General features: G+C 34.5%; 1 protein-coding gene across 1 annotated transcript in view; it reads right to left on the reverse strand.

Annotated features, from left to right (window-relative positions):
• Window positions 1–7,529: 7,529 nt before the first annotated feature.
• The window catches only part of LOC130854961 (phospholipid scramblase 2-like), a 36,861-nt gene continuing 21,014 nt past the window's right edge, over window positions 7,530–23,376 (reverse strand). Inside the window, exons 4-7 of the mRNA XM_057737792.1 lie at window positions 17,596–17,816; window positions 14,822–14,983; window positions 9,987–10,148; window positions 7,530–7,589 (exon numbers count right to left, since the gene is read on the reverse strand). Of these exons, the coding sequence (XP_057593775.1) occupies window positions 7,530–7,589; window positions 9,987–10,148; window positions 14,822–14,983; window positions 17,596–17,816 (605 nt within the window). The remainder of the gene's footprint in view (window positions 7,590–9,986; window positions 10,149–14,821; window positions 14,984–17,595; window positions 17,817–23,376) is intronic.

Consider the following 23,376-nt stretch of genomic DNA (forward strand, 5'->3'; position numbering starts at 1 on the left):
TTGGAAAAAGAAGCAGTATAGTTGTTGTTATGTGCAAGTGTAACTAGGCTACAGGCCTCTGAAAGTTTAAAAAAATATGGAAGTGCTCAGCATGAGATGAGGGTGGAGTTCTTGGCCCTCTGACATGAGATCACTGAGTGGACATTCATACATGCCCAGTTGGAGGGCTGGTGGTACTATCCAGTCTTAACTAGCTCAGCTCAAACTAGTCATAGCTGACTCTTGTCTCACCTTGAACTAAAGAGAGCTGATTCCACATTCCTGGAAAACAACTTGAACAAATACCTTATTGTTTAGGCTGTGTGCCTCTCAGAGGACATGCAAGTCTTTCATAGCAACAATTAAAATGACCTTGATTAGTGAAGGCACTTTACAGGTGAAATGGATTTAACCTGGGACTACCTGGTGGCATAGTGGTTAAGAATCTGCCTGCCAATGCAGGGGACATGGGTTTGATCCCTAGATCGGGAAGATCCCACATGCCACAGAGCAACAAAGCCTATGTGCCACAACTACTGAGCCCTTGTGCTGCAACTACTGAAGCCCACCCACCTAGAGCCTGTGATCCACAACAAAAGAAGCCACCACACTGAGATGCCTGCACACCACAACAAAGAGTAGCTCCCACTTGCCGCAATTAGAGGAAAAGCCCATGTGCAGCAATGAAGACACAACACAGCCGAAAATTAAAACAAAACAAAACAAAACCCTAATGATTACCCATGGTTTGCTCTCTAATAAACTTACCAACTTTATACCTGAAGATACTAGAAAGATGAACAAACTAAGTACAAAGTTAGTAGAATAGAGGATAAGAAAAATCAGAGCAGAAATAAAATATAGAATAAAAACAACAGAAAAGATGAATGGAGCTAAGAGCCTTTTTTTTTTTTTTTTTAAGATAAACAAAATAGAAAAACCTTATCTAGACTCACCAAAGAAAAAGAGAGAGGAATCAAATAAATAAATTAAAAAATGAATGTGAAGTTACAAGTGATACCACAGAGATACCAAGAATTATAAAAGACTACAATGAACAACTATACATCAACAAATTGGACAACCTAAAAGAAAGAAATTCCTAGAAACAAATAAGTATCCAAGACTGAGTCATCAGCAAATAGAAAATATGAGCAGGCCAAACTCCTAGTAGTAAGGGGATTGAATCAGTAATCAAAAACCTCACAACAAGCAAAATCTAGGACCGGATGGCTTCACTGGTGAATTTTACCATGCATTTAAAGAAGGACAAATACCCATCCTTCTCAAATTCTTTAAAAAAAAGAAGAAAGGGGAACACTTCTCATCTCATTTTAAGAGGCCAACCTTTCCTTGATATAAAAATCAGACAAGTATGCTACAGGAAAAACAAAATTACAGGCCAATATCCTTGATGAGTATAGATGCAAAAATTCTCAACAGAACATTAGAAAAACAAATTCAACAATGTATTCAAAGAATCATACACCACAATCAAGTGGGATGTATTCCAGGGATGCAAAGATGATCCAATATGCACAAATCAATTCATGTGACACACCACTTAATACAATGAAGAATACAAGTTATATCATCATCTCAATATATGCAGAAAAGCATTTGACAAAATTCAAAAACCATTCATGATAATAACTCCCAACAAACTGGGTATAGAGGGAACAAACTTCAACATAATAAAAGCCATTTATGACAAGTCCACAGCTAACATGATACTCAATGGTGAATAGCAGAACAGGAACAGGAAAAGAATGCCCACTCTTGTCAATTTTATTCAACAGCAGTACTTGGAAGTTAGCCAGAACAATAAGGTGAGAAAAAGAAACAAAATGCATACAAATCAGACAGAAAGAAGTAAAACTGTCTCTTTTCACAAATGACATGATATTTTATATAGAAAAACCTAAACTCCATCAGTAAACTATTATGACTAATCAATGCATTGTTAAAGATGCAGAATACAGAAACAATATGCAAAAATTAGTTGCATTTCTATACATTAATTATGAACTATCCAAAAAAGAACTGTGGAAACAATCCCATTTACAATTGCATCAAAGAGAATAAAATATCTAGGAATAAATTTAACCAAGGAGTTCAAAACTATGTACACTGGAAAGCTATGACACTGATGAAAGAAACTGAAGAGACAAATCAATGGATAGATAGTCTATGATCATTGATTGGAAGAATTAATGTTCAAATATCCATACTAACCAAATAAATCTATAAATTCAATGCAATCCCTATCAAAATTTCAATGGCAGTTTTCACTGAAAGAGAAAAAAATTCCTAAAATGTGCATGGAACCACAAAAACCATGAATAGCCAAAGCAATCTTGAGAAAGAAAAACAAAGCTGGAGGCATCACTCATTTCAAACTATATTACTAATCTATAGTTATCAAAACAGTATGGATTTTTTAAATGTCAATAAAAAACCCATAGATCAGTGGAATAATACAGAGACCAGAAATAAACCCACACATATGCTGTCATTTCATTTATGACAAATGATCTACAGGTATAATGGGAAAAGAATAGTCTCTGTAATAAGTGGTGCTAGCAACACTGGATATCCACATGCAAAATATTGTACTGGAGCATTATCTTACACCACACACAAAAATCAATTCAAAATGAATTAAAGACTTCAATGTAAGACCTGAAAACATAAAACTCCTAGAAAAAGAGATAACGGGTAATATCCCTGATGTTGGTCTTGGCAATGATTTTTTTAAATTTGATACCAAAAGCACAAAGGCAACAAAGGCAAAAATCAACAAGTGGGACTACATGAAACTAAAACGCTTTTGCACAGCAAAAGAAACTCTCAATAAAATGAAAAAAGAGCCTTCAGAAAGAGAGAAAATGTTTGCCAATCATATATTTTGTGAATATACAAAAAATTATGTATAATATACAAAACATTAAATAAATCATAAAGTTAAAAAGAAGAATATGATTAAAAAATGGGCAGAGGATATGAATAAATGTTTTTCCAAAGAAGACATACAAATGGCCAATAGGTACACTAAAAGGTACTCAACATTACTTATCAGAGAAATGCAAATCAAAACCACAATGAGGTATTACTTCACACTGATTAGAATGACTATTTTCAGAAAGACAAGAAATAACAAGTATTGTCAAGGATGTGGAGAAAAGGGAACTTTTATGCACTTTTGGTGGAAATGTAAATTGACGCAGCTACTAAGGAAAACAGTATGGAGATTCCTGGAAAAACTAGAACCATCACATGATTCAGCAATGCCACCTCTGGGTATTTAGCCAAAGAAAACAAAATCATTGTCTCAAAAAGGTATCTGCACTCATATGTTCCTTGCAGCATTATTTACATTAGCCAGGACATGAAAACAGCCTAAGCATCCAACCACAGAAGAATGGATAACAAAACTGTGGTATATGTATACAATGGAATATTATTCAGCCATGAAAGAAGGAATTCCTGCTCTTTGCAACAATGTGGATAGACCTTGAGGGCATTATGCTAAAATGATATGTAGCAGATAGAGAAAGACAAATACTGTGTGATTTCACCTATATGTGGAATATATTAAAAACTGAACTTGTGGGACTTCCCTGGTGGTCCAGTGGTAAAGAATCCACCTTCCAATGCAGGGGACGTGGGTTCAATCCCTGGTCAGGGAACTAGGATCCCACATGCTGCAGGGCAACTAGGCCCACATGCCACAACTAATGAGCTTGCGTCCCTCAACTAGAGAGCCTATGTGTTGCAAACTACAGAGCCCATGTGCTCTGGAATCCACGTGCCACAACTACAGAGCCTATGTGCCCTGGAGCCTGCGTGCCACAACTAGAGAAGAGAATACCTGCATGCCACAAGTAGAGAGAAGCTTGCACCCTGCAACAAAAGATCCCGCATGCCTCAAAGGAGATCCTGTGTGCTGCAACTAACACCCAACATGGCCAAAAATAAATACATTTTAAAAAAATTACACACACACACACAAAAAACTGAACTCTTAGACACAGTGTACAGAGGGTGGTTGTCAGTGGTGGGGGGTTGGGGGGCTGGCAAAATGAGTAAAGGTTGTGAAAAGGTACAAACTTTAGGTTATAAGATAAATTAGTCCTGGAGATGTAATGGGCAGCATTGTGATTATATTTGACAATACTGTGTTACATATTTGAAAGCTGCTAAGACAGGAAATCTTAAAATTCTCATCACAAGGAAAAAAATGTAACTATGTGAGGGGATAAATGTTAACTAAACTCACTGTGGTAATCATTTTTCAATATAAACATAAATGATCATGTTGTACCTCTAAAACTAATACAATGTTATATGTCAATTATATTTCAATAAAACTTGGAAATATTTCACTATGTGCTGTCCTAAACTGCATCATAACTCCTGAATCCTATCAGGTGATACTCAATTTACTTTGTCCCATTAGTGACAATGATCTCTTTGATTACATGATCATGGTGGGGGCTGCTAGACTCTGCTGTAAAAATTACTCTTTCCCACTTAAAAATTAAAAGTGTCTCATGAGAAAGTAATTCAAAACTATATCTGTGTCCTCATCAAAATTTTAGTTTTCACATTTATTATATCTGTAAAGACACACGGTGTCCTACTTTATTTAATGGTAATAATCTCATAAAAATATTTTGATGCTCAAATCATCCTTAATTTTGCTGGTTGGAGCCCTTTCAGGTTCATTCTTTGAAAACACCACCATCATTCCTTGAGCACCTCCTTGCCATTCCATAAGTTGTTCAAGGCTTATCTTATACTTTTCCCAGCTTCAACTCTGGGATCAACCATTTCTCAAAGAGCCCAGTTCAGGTAGAGAAAGACACTTAGAAGCCAAGAACTAGGACTTGGTGGGCAGAATGATGACATGAGATGTGATGATTTTCTTTTGTTCTTTTCAGGGTGAGAAGGACAGGCAAAGGGAGCTCCTCTTCTGAATGGGTCCATGACCCTACATCTCTAAGTCACATCATCCTGAGGGACAGACCCTCTGAAATGGTAAGGTCTCTACTCAAAGGCAGGCATAGAAAATGAGGGGGAGGGGGAAGGACACAGTATCTTTATAGGATTTCTTTTTGTTCCACATACTTTGACCCTTTAAATGTCTGTGATTAAACAGAGCTGAATTGATTGAACCTTATTGATGAGGTAAGAAAAAATTAACTAGACTGTGGAAATATCATGGATTTTAAGCCACAGAAACCATTCTACTAAGGCCTAACAATGTCTTCCCTAGTGCAGACACATAATAATTGTTTTAGGAATAAATAATCATAAATAGGTATTTTCATGTATTTTTCTGATATATGCGAAATTCATTCAACTAGAAGAGTACAATCTATCCTGATTGGAAATGTTTTCTTATTTATAAAAATTATTTTTTGTTCCATCTGATTTCTTCTTCTGGAATTCCGGTTGTACATAAACTGAAGTTGATATATCTATTCCACAAAAATCATCTTTTTTCTCTATACTTTGTTAGACTTCCTGGAGAATTTCTAAAATTTGTCTTTTTATTGTGTTATCTTTCTTCCATCATATGGGAGATATGATGTGGCCATCATATTTTTCAACCTTACTAACATTTTTCCACGTCAGAATGTTCCCATTTTTCTATTGCCTGTTCCAGGAACAAATACATATGCAACATTCCCTGAAATTTCACTGAGATTAGAAATTAAGATATTTATTGTAATTCCTGGTATTTTTCTCATTTAAATTTCTAATCTTTCATGTTTGATCATTTTTCTCTTTATAAATATTTAATGAGAAGACATTTGTCTAATATTTGAACTTAAATGGGTCCTACAGATAGTGTGTGGATTTCTGGTTAAATCCTCCTCGCACAGTGAAGATAGAAGGAATTGTTCAGATTAACTGCAGTTTTACTTTGCATAATCAGGGACCCTGGGTCCTTCCTATGCAGAGAAAGGGGAAGAGGAAAACGGGGAGGAAAGGGAGGGGGTAAATGAAAGCAAGATGTAGCTGTCATAGAGATAATGTCAGTGTCTTTAACTTCTTTTTGAGTTGGTTGTGGTACCTGACAGCTGGCTTGGAAAGCCCTACCCTTCTCTAACTGGCATAACTAATGCTCCTAGATCCAGCTATGCAAGTACCTCACTTTACCTGGCACGCTGTATGGTCCAACTATAAACTAAACGTGACTACCTCTGTTAAATCTTATCATTGTAATCCAGCATCTGGTCAATTATTTAGGCTAACGAAAAGTGGTCTGGACATCACTTTTCCAGCAGCTCCCCTGATATCCCAATGTTCTCAACATTAGGAGCTAGCGATATCGCAATTCTGCTGCAGATGAAAGGAAGTCTCTCCCATAAGCTCTTATTTCTTAAACACACTTCCTTTGCATGAAGTAAATTATGGGTTGGACAACTCACTCAATTCAATTTTCTCTACAGAACAGTATAAAAATTCCTTGAACTTTCTGACAGATAGAAATCCTAGTTTCTAGTACTGGTACTGATTTTTCTTATGGTATTATATGCTTTTGCTCCTTTTAAGGAGATATGAAAGAGAATGAGAGGTACAGGGTTCGGAATACTACCTGAATTGATTGTTCACTGATTGTTAAAATAATCAAATATGCAAGGAAGTATACCAACAATTTAAAAACTTCAGTTATTTGATTATTAGTACATTTAACACTAGGTCTATATTGAAGTTTATACCCTGCAAAGGAATATGTATGTTTTATTAACACCTAGAGTAATATAGAGGTTACTGTGTTCTATAAACAATAGGATATAGGAACTAACTATTCCATGCGTAAATGGTTACTTCAAAAATTATAATAATACTCCAGTTTTAGAGTGAGTTTTTAAAATGTGTCCTTCTTTGGGACAGAATCATGTTTTTCTTTGTTCACTGAAAACCATCAAAAATGATAATTTATTGTCTTGTCAATATGAAGATTTTATTTACAATAGCAGATTAGTTTATTAAAAAGTTAAATACACTGTGGATTCCTGAATATAAAACAAACACATTTTACTTTTATTTTTCCATATTGAGTATTATTTGAACACAATTATAAAGGAAACTGAAATTATGCTAATATTAACTCTTGAATATACAGTATTTGCAAAATGAGTTGTTGCATATGAAATAACTAGATTTAATAAAGTATAATTTTACATTATAATTTCTTTAATATGTTTTTCATTAATTTTTGCTACAAAAATGGAAAATAAATCAAAGTATAATTCAAAATGGTTTTTCATAAGAAGTTTCATGTCTAACGGTAAAAAGTCCTATGCATTTCTCCCAAATACACAGTGAACATTCAAAGAAAATGTATAAAACATTTACAAGCCAGTGAACACAAAAAGAACCACAGTTTCAAAGTGAAATCACATTCTGGGACTGACTACAGGCATCACAGAGTACTTTACCTATGGTATGACTTTCAGGAGAAAAAAAATGAGTTTTTCTTTTATACAGTCCCAATCAGCGCAGACATCAAATTTTCTGATACTATCATTAACCTGCTACCATATTCCTCCTGTCAAAAGCTGAACACAGCCATTGTTATCATAAAACATGAAATCCTAGATAAAAACAAAAAGATAGAAATGAATTTTCAACAGGAGAACAGAGATATTCTGATGCAAAAATGCTAAGGTATCTGATGAAACACAGTAAAATATCTATTAAACAAGAAAAAATACTGTAAAAAGTAAACCTGGAGCAAGTCTATAGCTATATAAGCTCTACCTGCAGCTTTCAATTTTAATAGCAATTAAATACTATAATTCTATTCATTTGTTGATAACTGCATTAATTTAATTAATCTTCTGGTAATTTCTCCATATTTCGCTTTTTTAAAAATCCCCCTTGGGATCTTTCTTGTTCAGTCTTTCTTCCTCTACTTTTTGTAGTTCTTCTCTAGCAATATAACTTGTGACTGGAGTTCCATGTACGATTTTCAGATTTGTTTTCCGTAAGAATGACAGCTATCCCAAGGGTCAGAATGCACCTTAGAAATTTTTGTGTCAGTTTCATGATTTGTCTTCCAAATTTGCTCACTGTGTTCCCCAACTTATTCCATCCTATCAGTGTGTATCCGGACACCCTCCCCTATGACTTTAGCCAAACCCTATAGAATTTCTCTCTCTCACATCTATTATTTTCCCATACCCCTTAAACAGAAATAATTTAATCCTTATTGCTAATCACTTGCAGTTTTACTATTGCAATTTTACCTCTCAAATTCATTTCTTACATAGACATCAAAATTTATCATTCTAAAACTTGAATTTATAATTTTTTATATATATCTAGTTTGATACTAACCAGTTGACAAAACAATTTTTAATGAATTACCAACAAAAAAGTTGCCTAATCATTAAAGGACTTTTAGAGGAATGCCAAAGTCATTTCCTAATAACTCCACCATCATGCCCAGTCTCATTTCCCATCTATCCAGACACCCCAAATTGTCTCTCTTCCCTAAACACACCATATCTTTCACATTACCCTGCCTTTGGGTGAACCCTTCCCTCAAGGCTAAGGTTAGATTTAGCTTTTTATTTGAAATGAAGACTTATTGAAAACACAATTTTTACACAGAACTCTGGTTACATTAAAACTTATTTAGAAAATACTATGCATATGCCAAATTAGACAGAATTGCATAACACTGTCCCAGAGACCCCTCACCCAGCTTCAATAATTATTAACATGACCAATCTCGGTTCAGCAATTACTACAGCCCCTACATCTCCCTGCCTTCACCTCCATTATTTTAGAGCAAAACCCTGGCATCATAACACATTACACTGAAATAGTTTGCAGCTAAAAAGATATGAATCACGTTTTGTTTTTACATAACTACTATTATCATCATCAGAGCTTAAAGCAACCATAATTAGGCATTATATCATCAAACAGCCAATGTTCAAATTCCCTGAATGTCTTGTTAATGTGTTTTTACACTGATTTGGTCAAATTAATATCCAAACATGGTCCACAAACTGGGTAAGGTTGATGTTTCTCTCCTTTTTTCATTTTATTTTGCTTTTAATCTTCCTTGGCATTTATCTATTGAAGGAACTGGGTTCTCCTTGCTGTATATCCTCTCACTTTTTAGTTTTTTCTGATTGCATCCCCAAATGAATGTTTAAGATAGTCATCTAATGATTCCAAAGCTTGCTTGCATATTGGAATCACCTGGGAGCCCTAATCAGCTTAAAGACTTGGTCCTACTTCCAGAGATTTTGGTTTGGGTATATAGATCTGGGTGTAGTCTTGTCATAGAGAGTGTAAAAAGCTACCTAAGTGCTTCTACTGTGCAGGTAAGGTTGAAAAATCATTGTTCTGTCCCAGATGTCTTTGACTTTGGCTGTATATGGAATCATCTGGGGAGCTACACAAACTTCTGATTCTGAGCTTATGATTTAATTGAACTGGGGTGTGATTTGGTACTTGTGCTTTTTGAAATATCCCTAGGCGATAATGTGAAGACACGTTCAGGATCATTGCTCTATTCCATGTATTTCCTCTCAACTGGCAGTTTGATCTAATGGCTTGACTGGGTATATACTCATTGCAGATTACACTCTTGTATTCGATGATTTCATTTAATAGTGACTCAAGAGGAAATCTACCTGTTTCACTGAGTTTTATCCTATGTAAGCGCATATTTAAAGTGTTCCCAAAGCAACAATTTTGATTGTGTAAATACAAGCCCTAAAGACTAGGGCCTCTCTTTAACATAAGGTCCTTCTATTGACATGTGAAACTAAGTAGACTTTCCAGACAGAACTACTGTGGATCCTATGAATCCACAGCATCAGGAAAAAACGGAATTTAAGAGCTAGGATCAAATAAACTCTTTTGAACAAAACCTGTAAATTTAAGAGGGTCATTCTAAAATTTACTGAATAATTTTTAAGCATGATACTGCAGAAACCATCTATACCCAAGATTAGTAAGAACAGACTTACAATGAGGAAACACATGCCAAGTATCACAGCTTTCATTTTCACATCAATGTCTGCAGGGAACTGGATGCCAAAGTTACTGTAATGTGTAAATATTTCTCTCATAATCCTAGTAAACTGCTTGGAAATCTTGCCGACCACATTTTTTCCATCAAGAGATTTAATCTAAATTGAAAGAAAGGAGACAGTCTTAAAGTGATTCTAGAAAATTTTAATCTACTTTCAAAGTTGGATAAAATGAAACAAATATACTCTTATGTGCCAGATGGAACAATGAATATTATATGACTCAGTAGATGCATATAGATACCTGCATCTATCTATAGATAAATGAAAAAAACATTTCTTTGCCTTAGAGGACTTATATAAAAGTAGTTTTGCTGATATATTTAACATTTTTTATTCTACATTAAGACAGACTTAATAAATGAGCTGAACTGATCCAAAATAAAAGTTAAGTAAAAAATGATACAAATATGAAATATTTCTTTGATAAAATTTCTAGAAGCCACCAGGGGGGTAGTAAATGAAACTCCCATCTGAATCCTCCTTTAAGACAAGCACAGAGAGAGTTTACATAGGTAGAGTGTGTGAAGCTGATGGGAGGCCTCATTATCACCCACTGTCAGTAGGAAAACATGAAATGCCAAGAGCCTGGAAAAGAGCACTGGGGGTTTTTAGTGAAGTAAAGCAACGGTCCCCAACCTTTTTGGCACCAGGGACAGGCTTCGTGGAAGGCAACTTTTCCACGGATGGAGGGGGATGGTTCAGGCAATAATGCAAGTGATAGGGAGCGGCAGATGAAGCTTCGCTCGCTCGCCCACCGCTCACCTCCTGCTGTTGGGCGCTGAGGACCCCTGAAGTAAAGAACCCAATACGTAACTTCATGGGATGCTCCAACTCAAGTCTTGGGCTAAGACTTAACAACAGAATGGGGCTGAACAACAAAGGAGCTCCAAAGTAAAATTTTTCTAATTTTACAATTCTGACCAAGAAAAGCTCAGGGCCATTAAAAAGAGCTGAACAGACTGTGGATGGATGAATGCACCTCACCAAGTGGTCATGTGGGGGTTGAATGTAGCCCACCCTCACCAAAGTACCTACAGGCAGGGTGTGTGAAACCAGGAAAAGAAGTGTCATTTTCAAATGTGTATAAGATACCATACGTGCTGGCAATAGCATTACGTTGACAATAACATAAATGTGACGAAACTAGAAAGAGTTGACTCATTTTGTTTGGATGCGGGTGGTTACGTTATTTAAAAACCTGAAATAAACTTCTAATATGAACACTGTAATAGCATAGGTTACTGTTCATCAAATAGTCATTTCAATCCCCTCCCTCTATAAGCCCAGTATACTTTCCTGCACATTGAAATTAGGCTTGGCCATGTGCCTTGTTTGACCAGTGGAGTGTTAGTGGATGTGACACAAACAGAGATCTTAAACATGGCTGAGTGGTTTGGCCTTGGTCTTGCTCTCCAGTGATCAGCCATTGGAAAAGCATGATCTAGGCAGCTACTGTTGCTACAGCTCTGGAATGAACACGCATGAAGCAGACCTGAGGCCAATGTACAGACTCCATCAGAGCCACCTGTCTGAGCCTAGGTATACCTCTAGACACTGCTGACCTGCAGACCCATAAGCATGAAAATCAAATGCCTGTTGTTTGAAGCTATGGAGCTTTAGGGGTTGTTATGCAACGTTATTGTTTCAAAAACATAAACAAATCTCTTGTACAGTTTAGTGTTTCATCTTCTAATAGCTGCCATTTAAGCATCTATAGCTAGTAATCTTATTTTATTTTTAAAATTTATTTTTAATTTAAAAATATTTTTAAAATAAAAAATACAGAAGATAACATCATATATACTATAACAAGTGTAAAATACTAGAAAATTGATACAATCCAAAACAAATGATCATATCAATGGTTGCTGAAAAGACCTTTTATTATTTACATTTATATAACATTTAGTATCTGGATGGCATACAAAGGCTTTACAATTGTTAGGTAACTTAATGTACATAGTAACCTTATATGTTACTATTATTATATACCTTTTCCACATAAAAAAATTGAAGCAAAGAAAGGTTAAGTAATTTGTCTACTGTTACACAGATATGAAATTGTAGAAATGGGTTTCAAACCACTCTGGCTCTGGGGTCTGTACTCTTGAGCATTATGATAGTCTTCTTTTTAAAAAGTTGATACTTAACTTTTAAAATTCCTAATAAAAATCTTAGTGAGAAGTCAGCAAATAATGGTCAGTGGGCCACATCTGCCTGTCTTGTTTTTGTAAATAAAGTTGAATGGCACACAAACATGACTATTCATTTATATACTGTGTATGACTACTTTTATGCTACAGCGGTAGGATTGAGTAGTTGTGACAAAAATTACATGGCCCACATAAACTTAAATATTTTCTATCTGGCCCTCTACAAAAAAAAAAAAGTTCATTCCTGCTTTAGGTAGATAGGAATAGAAAAAATGGTATGAAAACAATAGTAATATCTTTCTAAATTATGAAATATTTGCTACTATTTCAATTGAAATCATCAGATCGGTAGGTATTCCCACTATTGTCATCATCATCATTATTATTCTTGATGTGTAGGGAGGCTGAAAAAAAATGAACCAACTGGTATAAAACATTAGAGGAGCTACTGTAATCTCATTTGCACTATGATTTTATATCCAGAAAAACTAAGTAAAGAAAGTAAAAATACCTAAATTTAATATTAGAATGCAGCCATATGACTGAATAAAGGTAAAGAAAATCTTTTTTTCACCATTTATAATAAGCACCTCAAAATGTAAATATTCCTCCTTAATAGTGAGAATGGCTATACATTACTTAGGAATAAACAACAGAGAAGGCAGCGGTTCTGTATGAAGAAAACTATATGGTCTTATGAAGAATACAAAATAAGATATAAATTAAAAGACATAACACTACTGGGATGGGACAGCTTTGGCATCATATATATGCTAATTTTAAAAAATAATAAACAGATTTTACACAATACCGATTATATTCTAACCTCTGAAAAACTGAATGAAAAGATCATACTGTTCATATGGAAGGAAATACCAGATAATTCAAGAAGATATGATAAAGAAGAATAATGAGGGATCCTTTTGCTATGATTAGACAAAGGACATATCATTAAGGCATCATAAGCATATCATGAGGCACTGCTGTGGAAAAAGATAGTTGGGTCATTGAAACAGAGCACAGAATCTAGAATTAAATTCCATTACGTGTAGAAATTTAATGTATGGTGAGGACGGTATTTCAGTTTAGCAAAGAATGAATAATTTACCTAATAAATTCTGATGACACAAATGTTTAGCTATCTGAAATACAATAAAAGTTCACTTCTATCTAGTACTGATAAAATTGCTGGTGAGTTAAAGATTTAAATATAAAATATTAAAAAACATTAGGTAAAACTTAAGGTTTGAGGTGTACCTTCATAATTAAGACAAGAGAACCAGAAGCTATGAAAATAGATATATTTAACCACATTAAGGAAATTGATTCAGCCACTATGGAGAATAGTATGGAGGTTCCTTAAAAAACTAAAAATAGAACTACTATAGAACTACCATATGACCTAGCAATCCCACTCCTGGGCATATACCCAGAGAAAACTATAATTCAAAAAGATACATGGACCAAGGCAGGAAGGGAGGGTGGGATGAATTTGGATATTGGGATTGACATGTATACACTACTATGTATAAAATAGATAACTAATGGGAACCTATTGTATAAGCACGGGGAGCTCTACTCATTGCTCTGTGGTGACCTAAATGGGAAGGAAATCCAAAAAAGAAGGGATATATGTACATGTATAGCTGATTCACTTTGCTGTACAGCAGAAACTAACACAACATTGTAAAGCAGCTATACACCAATAAAAATTAATTAAAAAATAAAAATTAAAATAAAATTTCTGTATGGCAAGGGTAGATTTGTGGGAAATATCTGCAAATCAGAGAACAGATGCAGGATCAATGTCTCCAATACACAAATTATTTTTGTAAATTGACAATAAAAAGTAAACAAGCCAATAGATAAATGGATATTAATACACAATGCAAAAAGAGCAAATACAAGTAACCAGTAAAGGTAAATTCCTCAAAATCTTAATTGTAGGGTATTACATATTAAAGTAGAGATAACTTTCCCCCTTGTCACTTGCTGACTTTAGGTTTCCATTTTTAGTTTGAAGTTTGCTGTTTATCTAAGCTGTACCTGGGTGTCATTTCTGAATCAGAGCATCTATAGCATCAGGTCTAAAAGAATCTTAGCAATTTTTATCTTTGAATATTATTTCAGCACATTCTCTGCAAAGTACGTCTTACACCATTTTCTTAAAATTCTCTTAACATAAGTGAGCTTTTCACAGGAACTCAAAGATGTCAGAGCTTCTGAAGAGGGTGTAGAACACTGGCAGTCTGTGTTTCAGACTATGGAAAGACCATATCCTTTGGCATTCAGATTTAGTGACAAGATTAACATTCTATTTAAGATGATAACGTCCAGTGCCTCCATACAAAACCCACCATATTTAAATGTTAGATGCTTTGCTTATGTTTATTTGACTATAAGGCTCTGTTTCTCTTTTTCCCATTTAATATAATCAACATTGTCATTTAACCAGAGCAATAACTACCTCTGACCAAAGTTAAATACGTGAGTACATTATCTTCCTCTTGAGATATCAGTATACAAATATTTATTTAATGTATTTGTAACATCTTACAAAATCATATTCTCCTTATATTAGGAAAGCAAATCCTATAAATATACCACATCTCTTACCTTAAATTCAACATTTCCACAAGTGTTGCACACAAAACATGGGCCTACAATTCTTAGAACATCCTTTTTGTTCTCATTTTGAATTGTAAACTTTGGCAGATATGGGTGCCAGGTCTGAGTAACATAACCTACTGGTACACCAGGAGGAGCATAGATTTCTATCTAGAAAAGCAAAAGAGTGCAGGTAATATGGAAACATTATCATCATCATAACAGTATCTGATAATAGCTCTCATTTACTGAGTACTTTTTTCTTCAATTAGTAATACTCTTTTCTCCCACCTTTACTGAGGTATAGCTGACACACAAAATTGCTGTATGTTTAAAGTGTATGGTGTGATGATCTGGTATACATACACATTATGGAAAGATTACCACAATTAAGTTAAATGAAACAACCATCACCTCGTATAGGTAATTTTTTTTTTTTGGTAAGAACCCATGAGATCTCTTAGCAAATTTCAAGTATACAGTAGAGTATTGTTAACTGTAGTCCCTATGCTGCACATTAGACCCTCAGAACTTACTCATCTTATCACTGAAAGTTTGTAGTGTTTGACTAACACACCCCTGTTCTCCCATCCACCAGCCCCTGGCAATTACCATTATACTCTCTGTATCTATGAGCTAGACATTTTTTTTTTTCAGATTTGACACATACGTGATACCATACAGTATTTGTCTTTTTTATCTGGCTTATTTCAATTAGAAAAAATGCTTTCAGGTGCATGTATATAGTCACAAGTGGCAAGTTCTATTTTTTGGCTAAACAATATTTTGTATGTATATATACATATAAAGTTATTTATATACACACACACATGTACACACACACACATCTCACATTTTCTTTATCCATTCATCAGTCAATAGACACTAAGGATGTTTCCATATCGTGGCTACTAAATAAGGGTTCAATAAACACGAGCGCAGAAATATCTTTGAGAACCTGATTTTATTTCCTTAGGATATATACTCAAAAGTTGGATTGCTGGCTCATATAGTAGTTCTATTTTTAATTATCTGAGGAGACTTGATACTCTTTTCCATAATGGCTATACCAATTTACATTCCCACCAACACTGTACAAAAGTTCCCCTTTTTCTACATCTTTGCCAACATATATCTTGTCTTTGTGATAATAGACATTCTAACAGGTGTGATGTGATGTGTCATTGTGGTTTGGATTTGCATTTTTTTGATCATCAGTGATTTTGAGCAGCTTTTCATACATCTTTTGGTCATTTGTATGTTTTCTTTGAAAAAGACATTTCTTTAATGTCTATTTAGATTCCCTTGCTCATTTTCCAAGCGCAAAATACTGTTCTATGCATCTCTTAAATCACACTACATTCTTATCCGCTTGGTACTATTATTCCTATTTATAGAGGAAGTAACTGAGGAACAGAGAGGTAAATTAATCTGTGTAAATTTCCCCAGCTGCAAAGTAGAAGGCAAGACACAAACTGTGTGCACAGTCTCTACTCTGAAGTACTGCTCTAGTGGCCGCCTGTATTTAAAATTTTTCTTTTTTTTTTCATTCTTATGAAAAATATCTAAATTAAAAACTCTTTTCTTAAACCCCTTTTAAAACAGTGGTTTAGATGTATGGATACAACTCTGATCACTAGGGCAAGTTTCAAACAGGAATGGCAATAGTGTTAGCACAGAAAGAAAACGGGACCTGGAATCTTTGCTCTGCACCTTAGCTGTGTGACCTTGAGAGCATCTCGGCATGTTCATCTGTAAATAAAGACTTCTTATGTCTACTTTTTTAAGACCAAAAGTATAATGTATGCTAATATGCTTTATAAATTGTAGAGAATATTCCATTAAACTCTCAGGTTTTCCTCAGCTATTCTTATGGATATTATTATATCTAAAGTAAGTGACACGGAAAACAAAATTTAGTATGAATAAGTTCAGTTATCCTTTCAAAATAAGTGCAGTATTAGACATCAAATCTCTATGTGCTTATGTCTCTGTCTGCCCTGCTCTCACAGCTCCCCGCATGGATGACTGAGTGACCCAGGCAGCGCTGGTCTCAGGCCACTGGAGATGCAGGCAGAGGCTGACTTCCTGTAAACACTCTGTGCCCTGGCGTCTCCCCTGAGATCCATGTTCTCTATCAGAGGGCTGTCAAGTACTGTGAAAGAGACACCTGGTCTTTATGGAGCTGAAGGTGCTCACAACTCATGTCCCTGTTACAGGGACTCAGATATACGAGGGTGAATCAAACCTTTCTACAGCCAGAGTGCGGATAATTTTTGACCCACTCTCGTATTATCTTTTCTTTTTCGAATGAAGAACTGAAAAACACGGGAGTTGAGATTTCTCAGATTTCTCTTAAGTTTGCTCCTTGTAGGTTGGCTAAAATTATGAGGTGAACACATCTATTCTTTCCTTACTCTTTTGCCTGCTTGCCTGTGGGATGGCATTTGAGGATATTCTCTGTGGGGCCCTCCTCTGGCTTTGGCCAGGCCGTCATTTTAGGTGAGAAACTTGACCGAGGTGCCCTACCTTCTCAGCTCTCCCCAAAGATCAAGAAGTCTGGTCTCTGAGATCTTTGATCTCACCCCCAAGGGGCATACTGCTCAGGGACATGGGGCTAATTACTCACTATTTTCCACCTGTCTTCCTTCCTACAGTTTACTCTCAAGCATAAACTAATAGCTGTCAGGCTATTAAATCTCATTTGAATATATAAATTCAATGCTAGGGTAAAAATTCTTGCTGAACTACTTTACAAAGTACCCAGGTAATTGCTCACCGACCTCCTGAAGGCAGCAGGGAAAACAACGGCTGATACACCTTAGTGGTCTCTTTAGAGTTATGACTTCTTGGCCCTTAAGATCATGAATCCTCATAACAAAAGGCCTATAAGATCCATAGCAAAATCGGGTACACAAAGCAGTATCCTCTGCTGCAAAGTATATCCTCTGTCCAAGACTGTTCTTAATTTCATATTTGTTATTGGTTTCATAACTTATTATGACTAAAAACATAAAAGAGGAAACCATAATTACCACTATGTTAAAAATATTTTGAATCTACATATTTTAGACTCACATATTTTTAGACATCATTTTAGATTATATTTCTCAAGTAAATAGGAAAGGAAAGGTGTTTAGAGGTGATCTAGGCAGAGAAAAAAAGGCAAAGAAAAAAAGGAAGAAACAGTACTAAGATACTGAGAAATTAAGAGTATCTTTGTAAGACATGGAAAAGAAAACAATTCATATCTTCCTAATTCCATAGACCTGTCTCAGAAAGGGAGACTGTGCTGTGAGGGATGGTGCAGTGCTGCTGACGGTCACAGTCGTGCTGAGTGTACGCAGAAGACTTCTACTCGTTCACGTATTCAGCTGTGCAGCGGAATATAGGATGATGGCTGTGTTTATACACCTTACAATACTATATTAAATACACTGGCTCGAGATTTTGTTTTATGAGCCACAGGCATGGCTTCTCTTTCTGCACTGTGTGAGGAGGTATGAGAGGGCTTACTCTCAACGCATACATGAAAAGGGAGACAGTGAAAATGGAAGGTGAGGTAGACCATCACCCTGGGCCCAGGGCACCCTTGTTTAGCTCAGCGGTGGTTGTTCAGAAGTGGGAGATGGTATTAGGCAAGGGGTAAAGGCTCTTGGCAACCAAGGCTGCAAGTCGTAGGATATCTAGACCACTGGCATCCTAAGTGAACTCTATACCTTAGAGGTGGCTAATCTCTTCACAGGGGAAACAGAGATGTGCTAAATACTGACACCCGCGTGGTCTCCTACTAAAGGGCTTCCTGTGTATTGAGCCACACTTTGGAAACCTCCCCTCGCTTAAAGCCAGGAAGGAGCAATTAATGGTCCCACTTGTCCACAGCCCTCATTCACATGGGCCATAGGATGTCAGAAGCCACCAAAATAATGTGCAATTAGAAGAAACACATGGAGGGAAAAATCACTCTCTAATACTGGTGTGGATGTATTTAGTCAAATAGAAATATCATTCACAAATTCTATCACGATGACCTCCTATAAATGTCTTTTACTCAGACAGGCCCTAGAGTTTGCCTTAAAAGAATCATCCTTGACCTCACTATCTCCCAGTCAAATGTCTAATGAGAAAAAAATTAAACTGATTCATAAGATAGAATTTATTATCTAGCTGTTTTATTCAGTGCCTTAATCTCAAAAGTCTTTAGTTTGTTCATCTCTAAAATGAGATCATTGAGTTAATACAATCTCTGTTTCCTTCTAATTACTGAAAAAAATGAAAACAAATATAAGAATTCTGTAGTTATATCTTTATGGTGTATAAAATTTTGAACTGGGGACACCTATAAATAAGTGCCTGTCATAGTCTCAGATGCTAAAAATAAATGGAATAATCTTCATCACTTTATACTACTCATAGTATTAAAATATGATACAGACTTTCTACTTGAGAAGAAAAGAAAATTAAAGACATCAATTTTAAAAACTGAAAATTAGCTAGTAAATTTGTTACTTTGTGTTTCATTGCAAATATATGTTTTCACAACACTATGTAAACATTTTAATCTAAAAATGCTGTAAAATGTATCATATCTGGTCTTGGGTTTTATAATCTCAATGAAATATACCTTAGAATAAAATGTTAAAACATTCAGAATACAAATCATCAAACATCAAAGAGCTCCTTTCCAGAGAAAACTTAGTTTCAAAAAACTAAACAAACAATAATTTTATAAATATATAATAATGTGTATTACAAGTAATTTTTAAGATGATACTTAAAATTATTTTTTATTGAGATGTAACTAACATAGAACACTGTATTGATTTTAGGTGTACATTATGATTTGATATCTGTATATATGTGAAATGAATACCACAATAAGTTTAATTAACATCCTTACCACACACACATTCAAAATTTTTTTCTGTGTGAGAAATTTTAAGATCTACTCTCTTAGCAACTTTCAAATACACTATATAGTACTGTTAAATAGTCACCATGCTGTACATTATATTCCTAAGATTTCTACATCTTATAACTGAGAGTTTGTACCTTTTCACCACCTTCACCCATTTCTCCAACCCACTACCTCCACACCTACGGCAACCACCAATCTATTCTGTCTCTCAGTTTAGTTTCTTTCAGATTCCAAATATAAATGAGATTATACAGTATTTGCCTTCTCTGTCTAACTTATGTCACTTAGCATAATGCCCTCAAGGTCCACCCATGTTGCAAATGGTAGGATGTCCCTCTTTTTTATCGCTAAATAAAATTCCAATGTATATATACCACATTTCCTTCATTCAGTCATCTGTCAACAGACACAAGTTGTTTCCATGTCTTGATGACTGTAAATATGCTGGAGCATGGAAGTGCCTATACTTCTTTTTTTTTCAGATTGTGATTTTTGTTTCCTATGGATAAATACCCAGAATTGGAATTGTTGGATCATACAGTAGTTCAGTTTTTTTTTTTAAACTGAGGTATAATTGATATATAATATTATATTTGTTTCTTTTCTTCTTAATTTTTTTGAGGAATTTCCATACTGTTTTCCATGATGGCTGCACCAATGTACATTCCCACAAACAATGCATAAGGGTTCTCTTTTCTCCATATCCTACCAACATTTTTTATCTCTTCTCTTTTTGATAATACCATTTTAAAGCGTGAGGTGATATCTCACTGTGGTTTTGATTTGTATCTTTCTGATCACTAGTGATGTTGAGCACCTTTTCATGTACCTGTTGGCCATTTGTATGATTTTTTTTAAAAACATCTATTGAGATCCTCTGCCCATTTTAAATCATTTTTTAAATGAGTTTTATAAATTCTGTATATATTTTGGATATCTACCCCTTATCAAATTTATGACTGGCAAATATTTTCTCCTCATTCATCTGTTGCTCTTTCATTTTGCTAATGGTTTCCTTTGCTGTACAGAAGATATTTAATTTAATGTAGTCCTACTTGTTTGTTTTAGTTTTAATTGTCTGTGGTTTGTGACTTATACAAAAAATCATTACCTAGAAAAATGTCAGGGAACTTACCTCCTTTACTTTCTTCTGGAAGTCCTGTGGTTTCAGGTCTTACATTCAAAATCTTTATTCCATTCTGAGTTCTTTTTTGTTGTGGTGTAAGATCATGGTCTAGCTTTATTCTTTTTCATATGGAAATCCAATTTTTCCAACACCATTTATTGAAGACACTGTCTTATCCCTTTTGTGTATTATTGCCTCCTTTGACAAATTAATTGACTGCACATGTGTGGATTTATTTCTGGGCTCTCTATTCTTTTCCATTGGTCTATGTGTTCATTTTATGCCAATATGGTACTGTTTTGATTACTATAGCTTTGTAACATAGTTTGAGATCAGAAAGCATGATGAATACAGCTTTGTTCTTTCTCAAGATTGCTTTGCCTATTTGGGGGTTTTGTGGTTCCATACAAAATTTGGGATTTTTTTTTTCTTGCAGTGAAAAATATCATTGAAGTTTTGATAGGGATTGAATTGAATCTATAGATTGCTTTGTGTAGTGCAGACATTTAAGCAATATTTATTATTCCAATCAGTGAGGACAGAATACCTCTCCATTTATTTGTGTTTTCTTCAATGTTTTTCATCAGTGTCACATAATTTTCAGAGCATAGGTTTCTCCCCTTCTTGGTTAAACATATTCCAGATATTTTCTTTTAGATATAATTATAAATGATATTTGTTTTGTTAATTTCTTTCTGATAACTTGTTGTTAGCGTATAGAAAGGCAACCAATTTTTGTATATTGATTTTGTATCCTGTACCTTTACTGTATTTGTTTATTAGTTTCATCAGTTTATTTGTGGAGTCTTTAAGGTTTTCTATATAATATGTAATTTGAAAATAGAAACAGCTTACTTCTTCCTTTCTGATTTGGATGCCTTTTATTTCTTTTTCTTTCCTAGTTGCTCTGGCTTGGACTTCAGTTCTATGTTGAATAAATGTGGCAAGAGTGGGTATCCTTGTCTTGTTCTTTAACTTGGAGCAAAAGCTTTCAGTTTTTCATAATTGAATATTATGTTAACTATAAGCTTATCACATATGGCCTTTTATGTTGAGGTGTGTTCCCTCTATACTCAGTTTGTTGAGAGTTTAGTATTATAAGTGAATGTTGAATTTTGTTAAATGCTTTTTTTGCATCTAATAAGATGATCACAATTGTTACCATTCATTTTGTTAATGTAATTTATCACATGGATTGATTTGCAAATATTGAACCATCTTTGCATCACTGAACAAATCCCACTTATGGTAAATAATTCTTTAAATGTATTGTTGAAATCAGTTGGTTAATATTTTGTTCAGAATTTTTGCATGTATGTTAATCAGGGATATTGCATATAAATTTCTTTTCTAATAGCATCCTTTTCTGGTTTGGTATTAGAGTAATGCTGTTCTCTTAAAATGAGCTTAGAAGTCTTCCCTCCTGTTATCTTTTTGGGAAGAGTTTCAGATGTTGGGCATTCATTCTTGTTAAATATTTGGTAGAATTCACCAATGAAGCCATCTGTTCCTGAACTATTGTTTGCTGTGAGGTTTTTGATCACTAATTCAATCTCCTTACTTGTAAGTGGTCTGCTCAGATTTTCTATTTGTTCGTGATTAAGTCTTGGAAGGCTGTATGTTTGTAGGAATCTACCTATTTCTTTTAGGTTTCCCAATTTGCTGGTGTATAAATGTTTACAGCAGTATGTCATAGTCCTTTGTATTTCTGCAAGATTAGTGGTAACATCTCCATTTCTTTTTACTTTATTTATTTGACTCATCTCTCTTTTTACCTTGATGAGTCTAGCCAAAGGTTTGTCTCTTTTGTTTATCTTAAAAAAAAACAAACCCTGCTCTTAGTTTCACTGATTTTTTAAAAATTGTTTTTAGTCTCTATTTCTGTTCTGATCTTTATTTCCTTCCTTCTAATAATTTTAGGCTGTTTGTTTTTTTTTATTTCCAGTTTCTTGAAGTATAAAGTTAGCTTGTTTATTTGAGATTTTTCTTATTTTTTAATGCTGCATTTTTTTTGGTATAAAGTTCCTCTTAGAATTGCTTTTGCTGCATCCCATAAGTTTTGGTTGTTATATTTCCATTTTCATTTGTCTCAAGATATTTTTTGATTTCTCTTTTGATTTCTCCATTGAACATTTGGTTGTTCAGTACTGCATTGTTTAAGTCCCATATATTTGTGAATTTTCTAGTTTTCTTCCTTTAATTATTTCTATTTTCATACAAAGGTGTTTGATATGATTTCAATCTTCTTACATGTATCAAGACTTCTTCTGTGAAGTAACATATAATCTATCCTGGAGAATGTTGCACGTATGCTTGAAAATCACGTGTATTCTGCTGCTTTGGGATGGAATTTTATGTAAATGTTTGTTCATTTCATCATAAATGTCATTTATGTGCAATGGTTTCTTACTGATTTTCTCTCTGGATGAACTATCCATTATTGAATGTGGGTGTTAAAGACCTCTACTATTATCATATTGCTGATTACTTCTCTCCTTAGATCTGTTAATATTTGTTTTA

The sequence above is a fragment of the Hippopotamus amphibius genome, chromosome 6, assembly GCF_030028045.1.
Source record: "Hippopotamus amphibius kiboko isolate mHipAmp2 chromosome 6, mHipAmp2.hap2, whole genome shotgun sequence".
Classification (NCBI taxonomy): Eukaryota; Metazoa; Chordata; class Mammalia; order Artiodactyla; family Hippopotamidae; genus Hippopotamus; species Hippopotamus amphibius.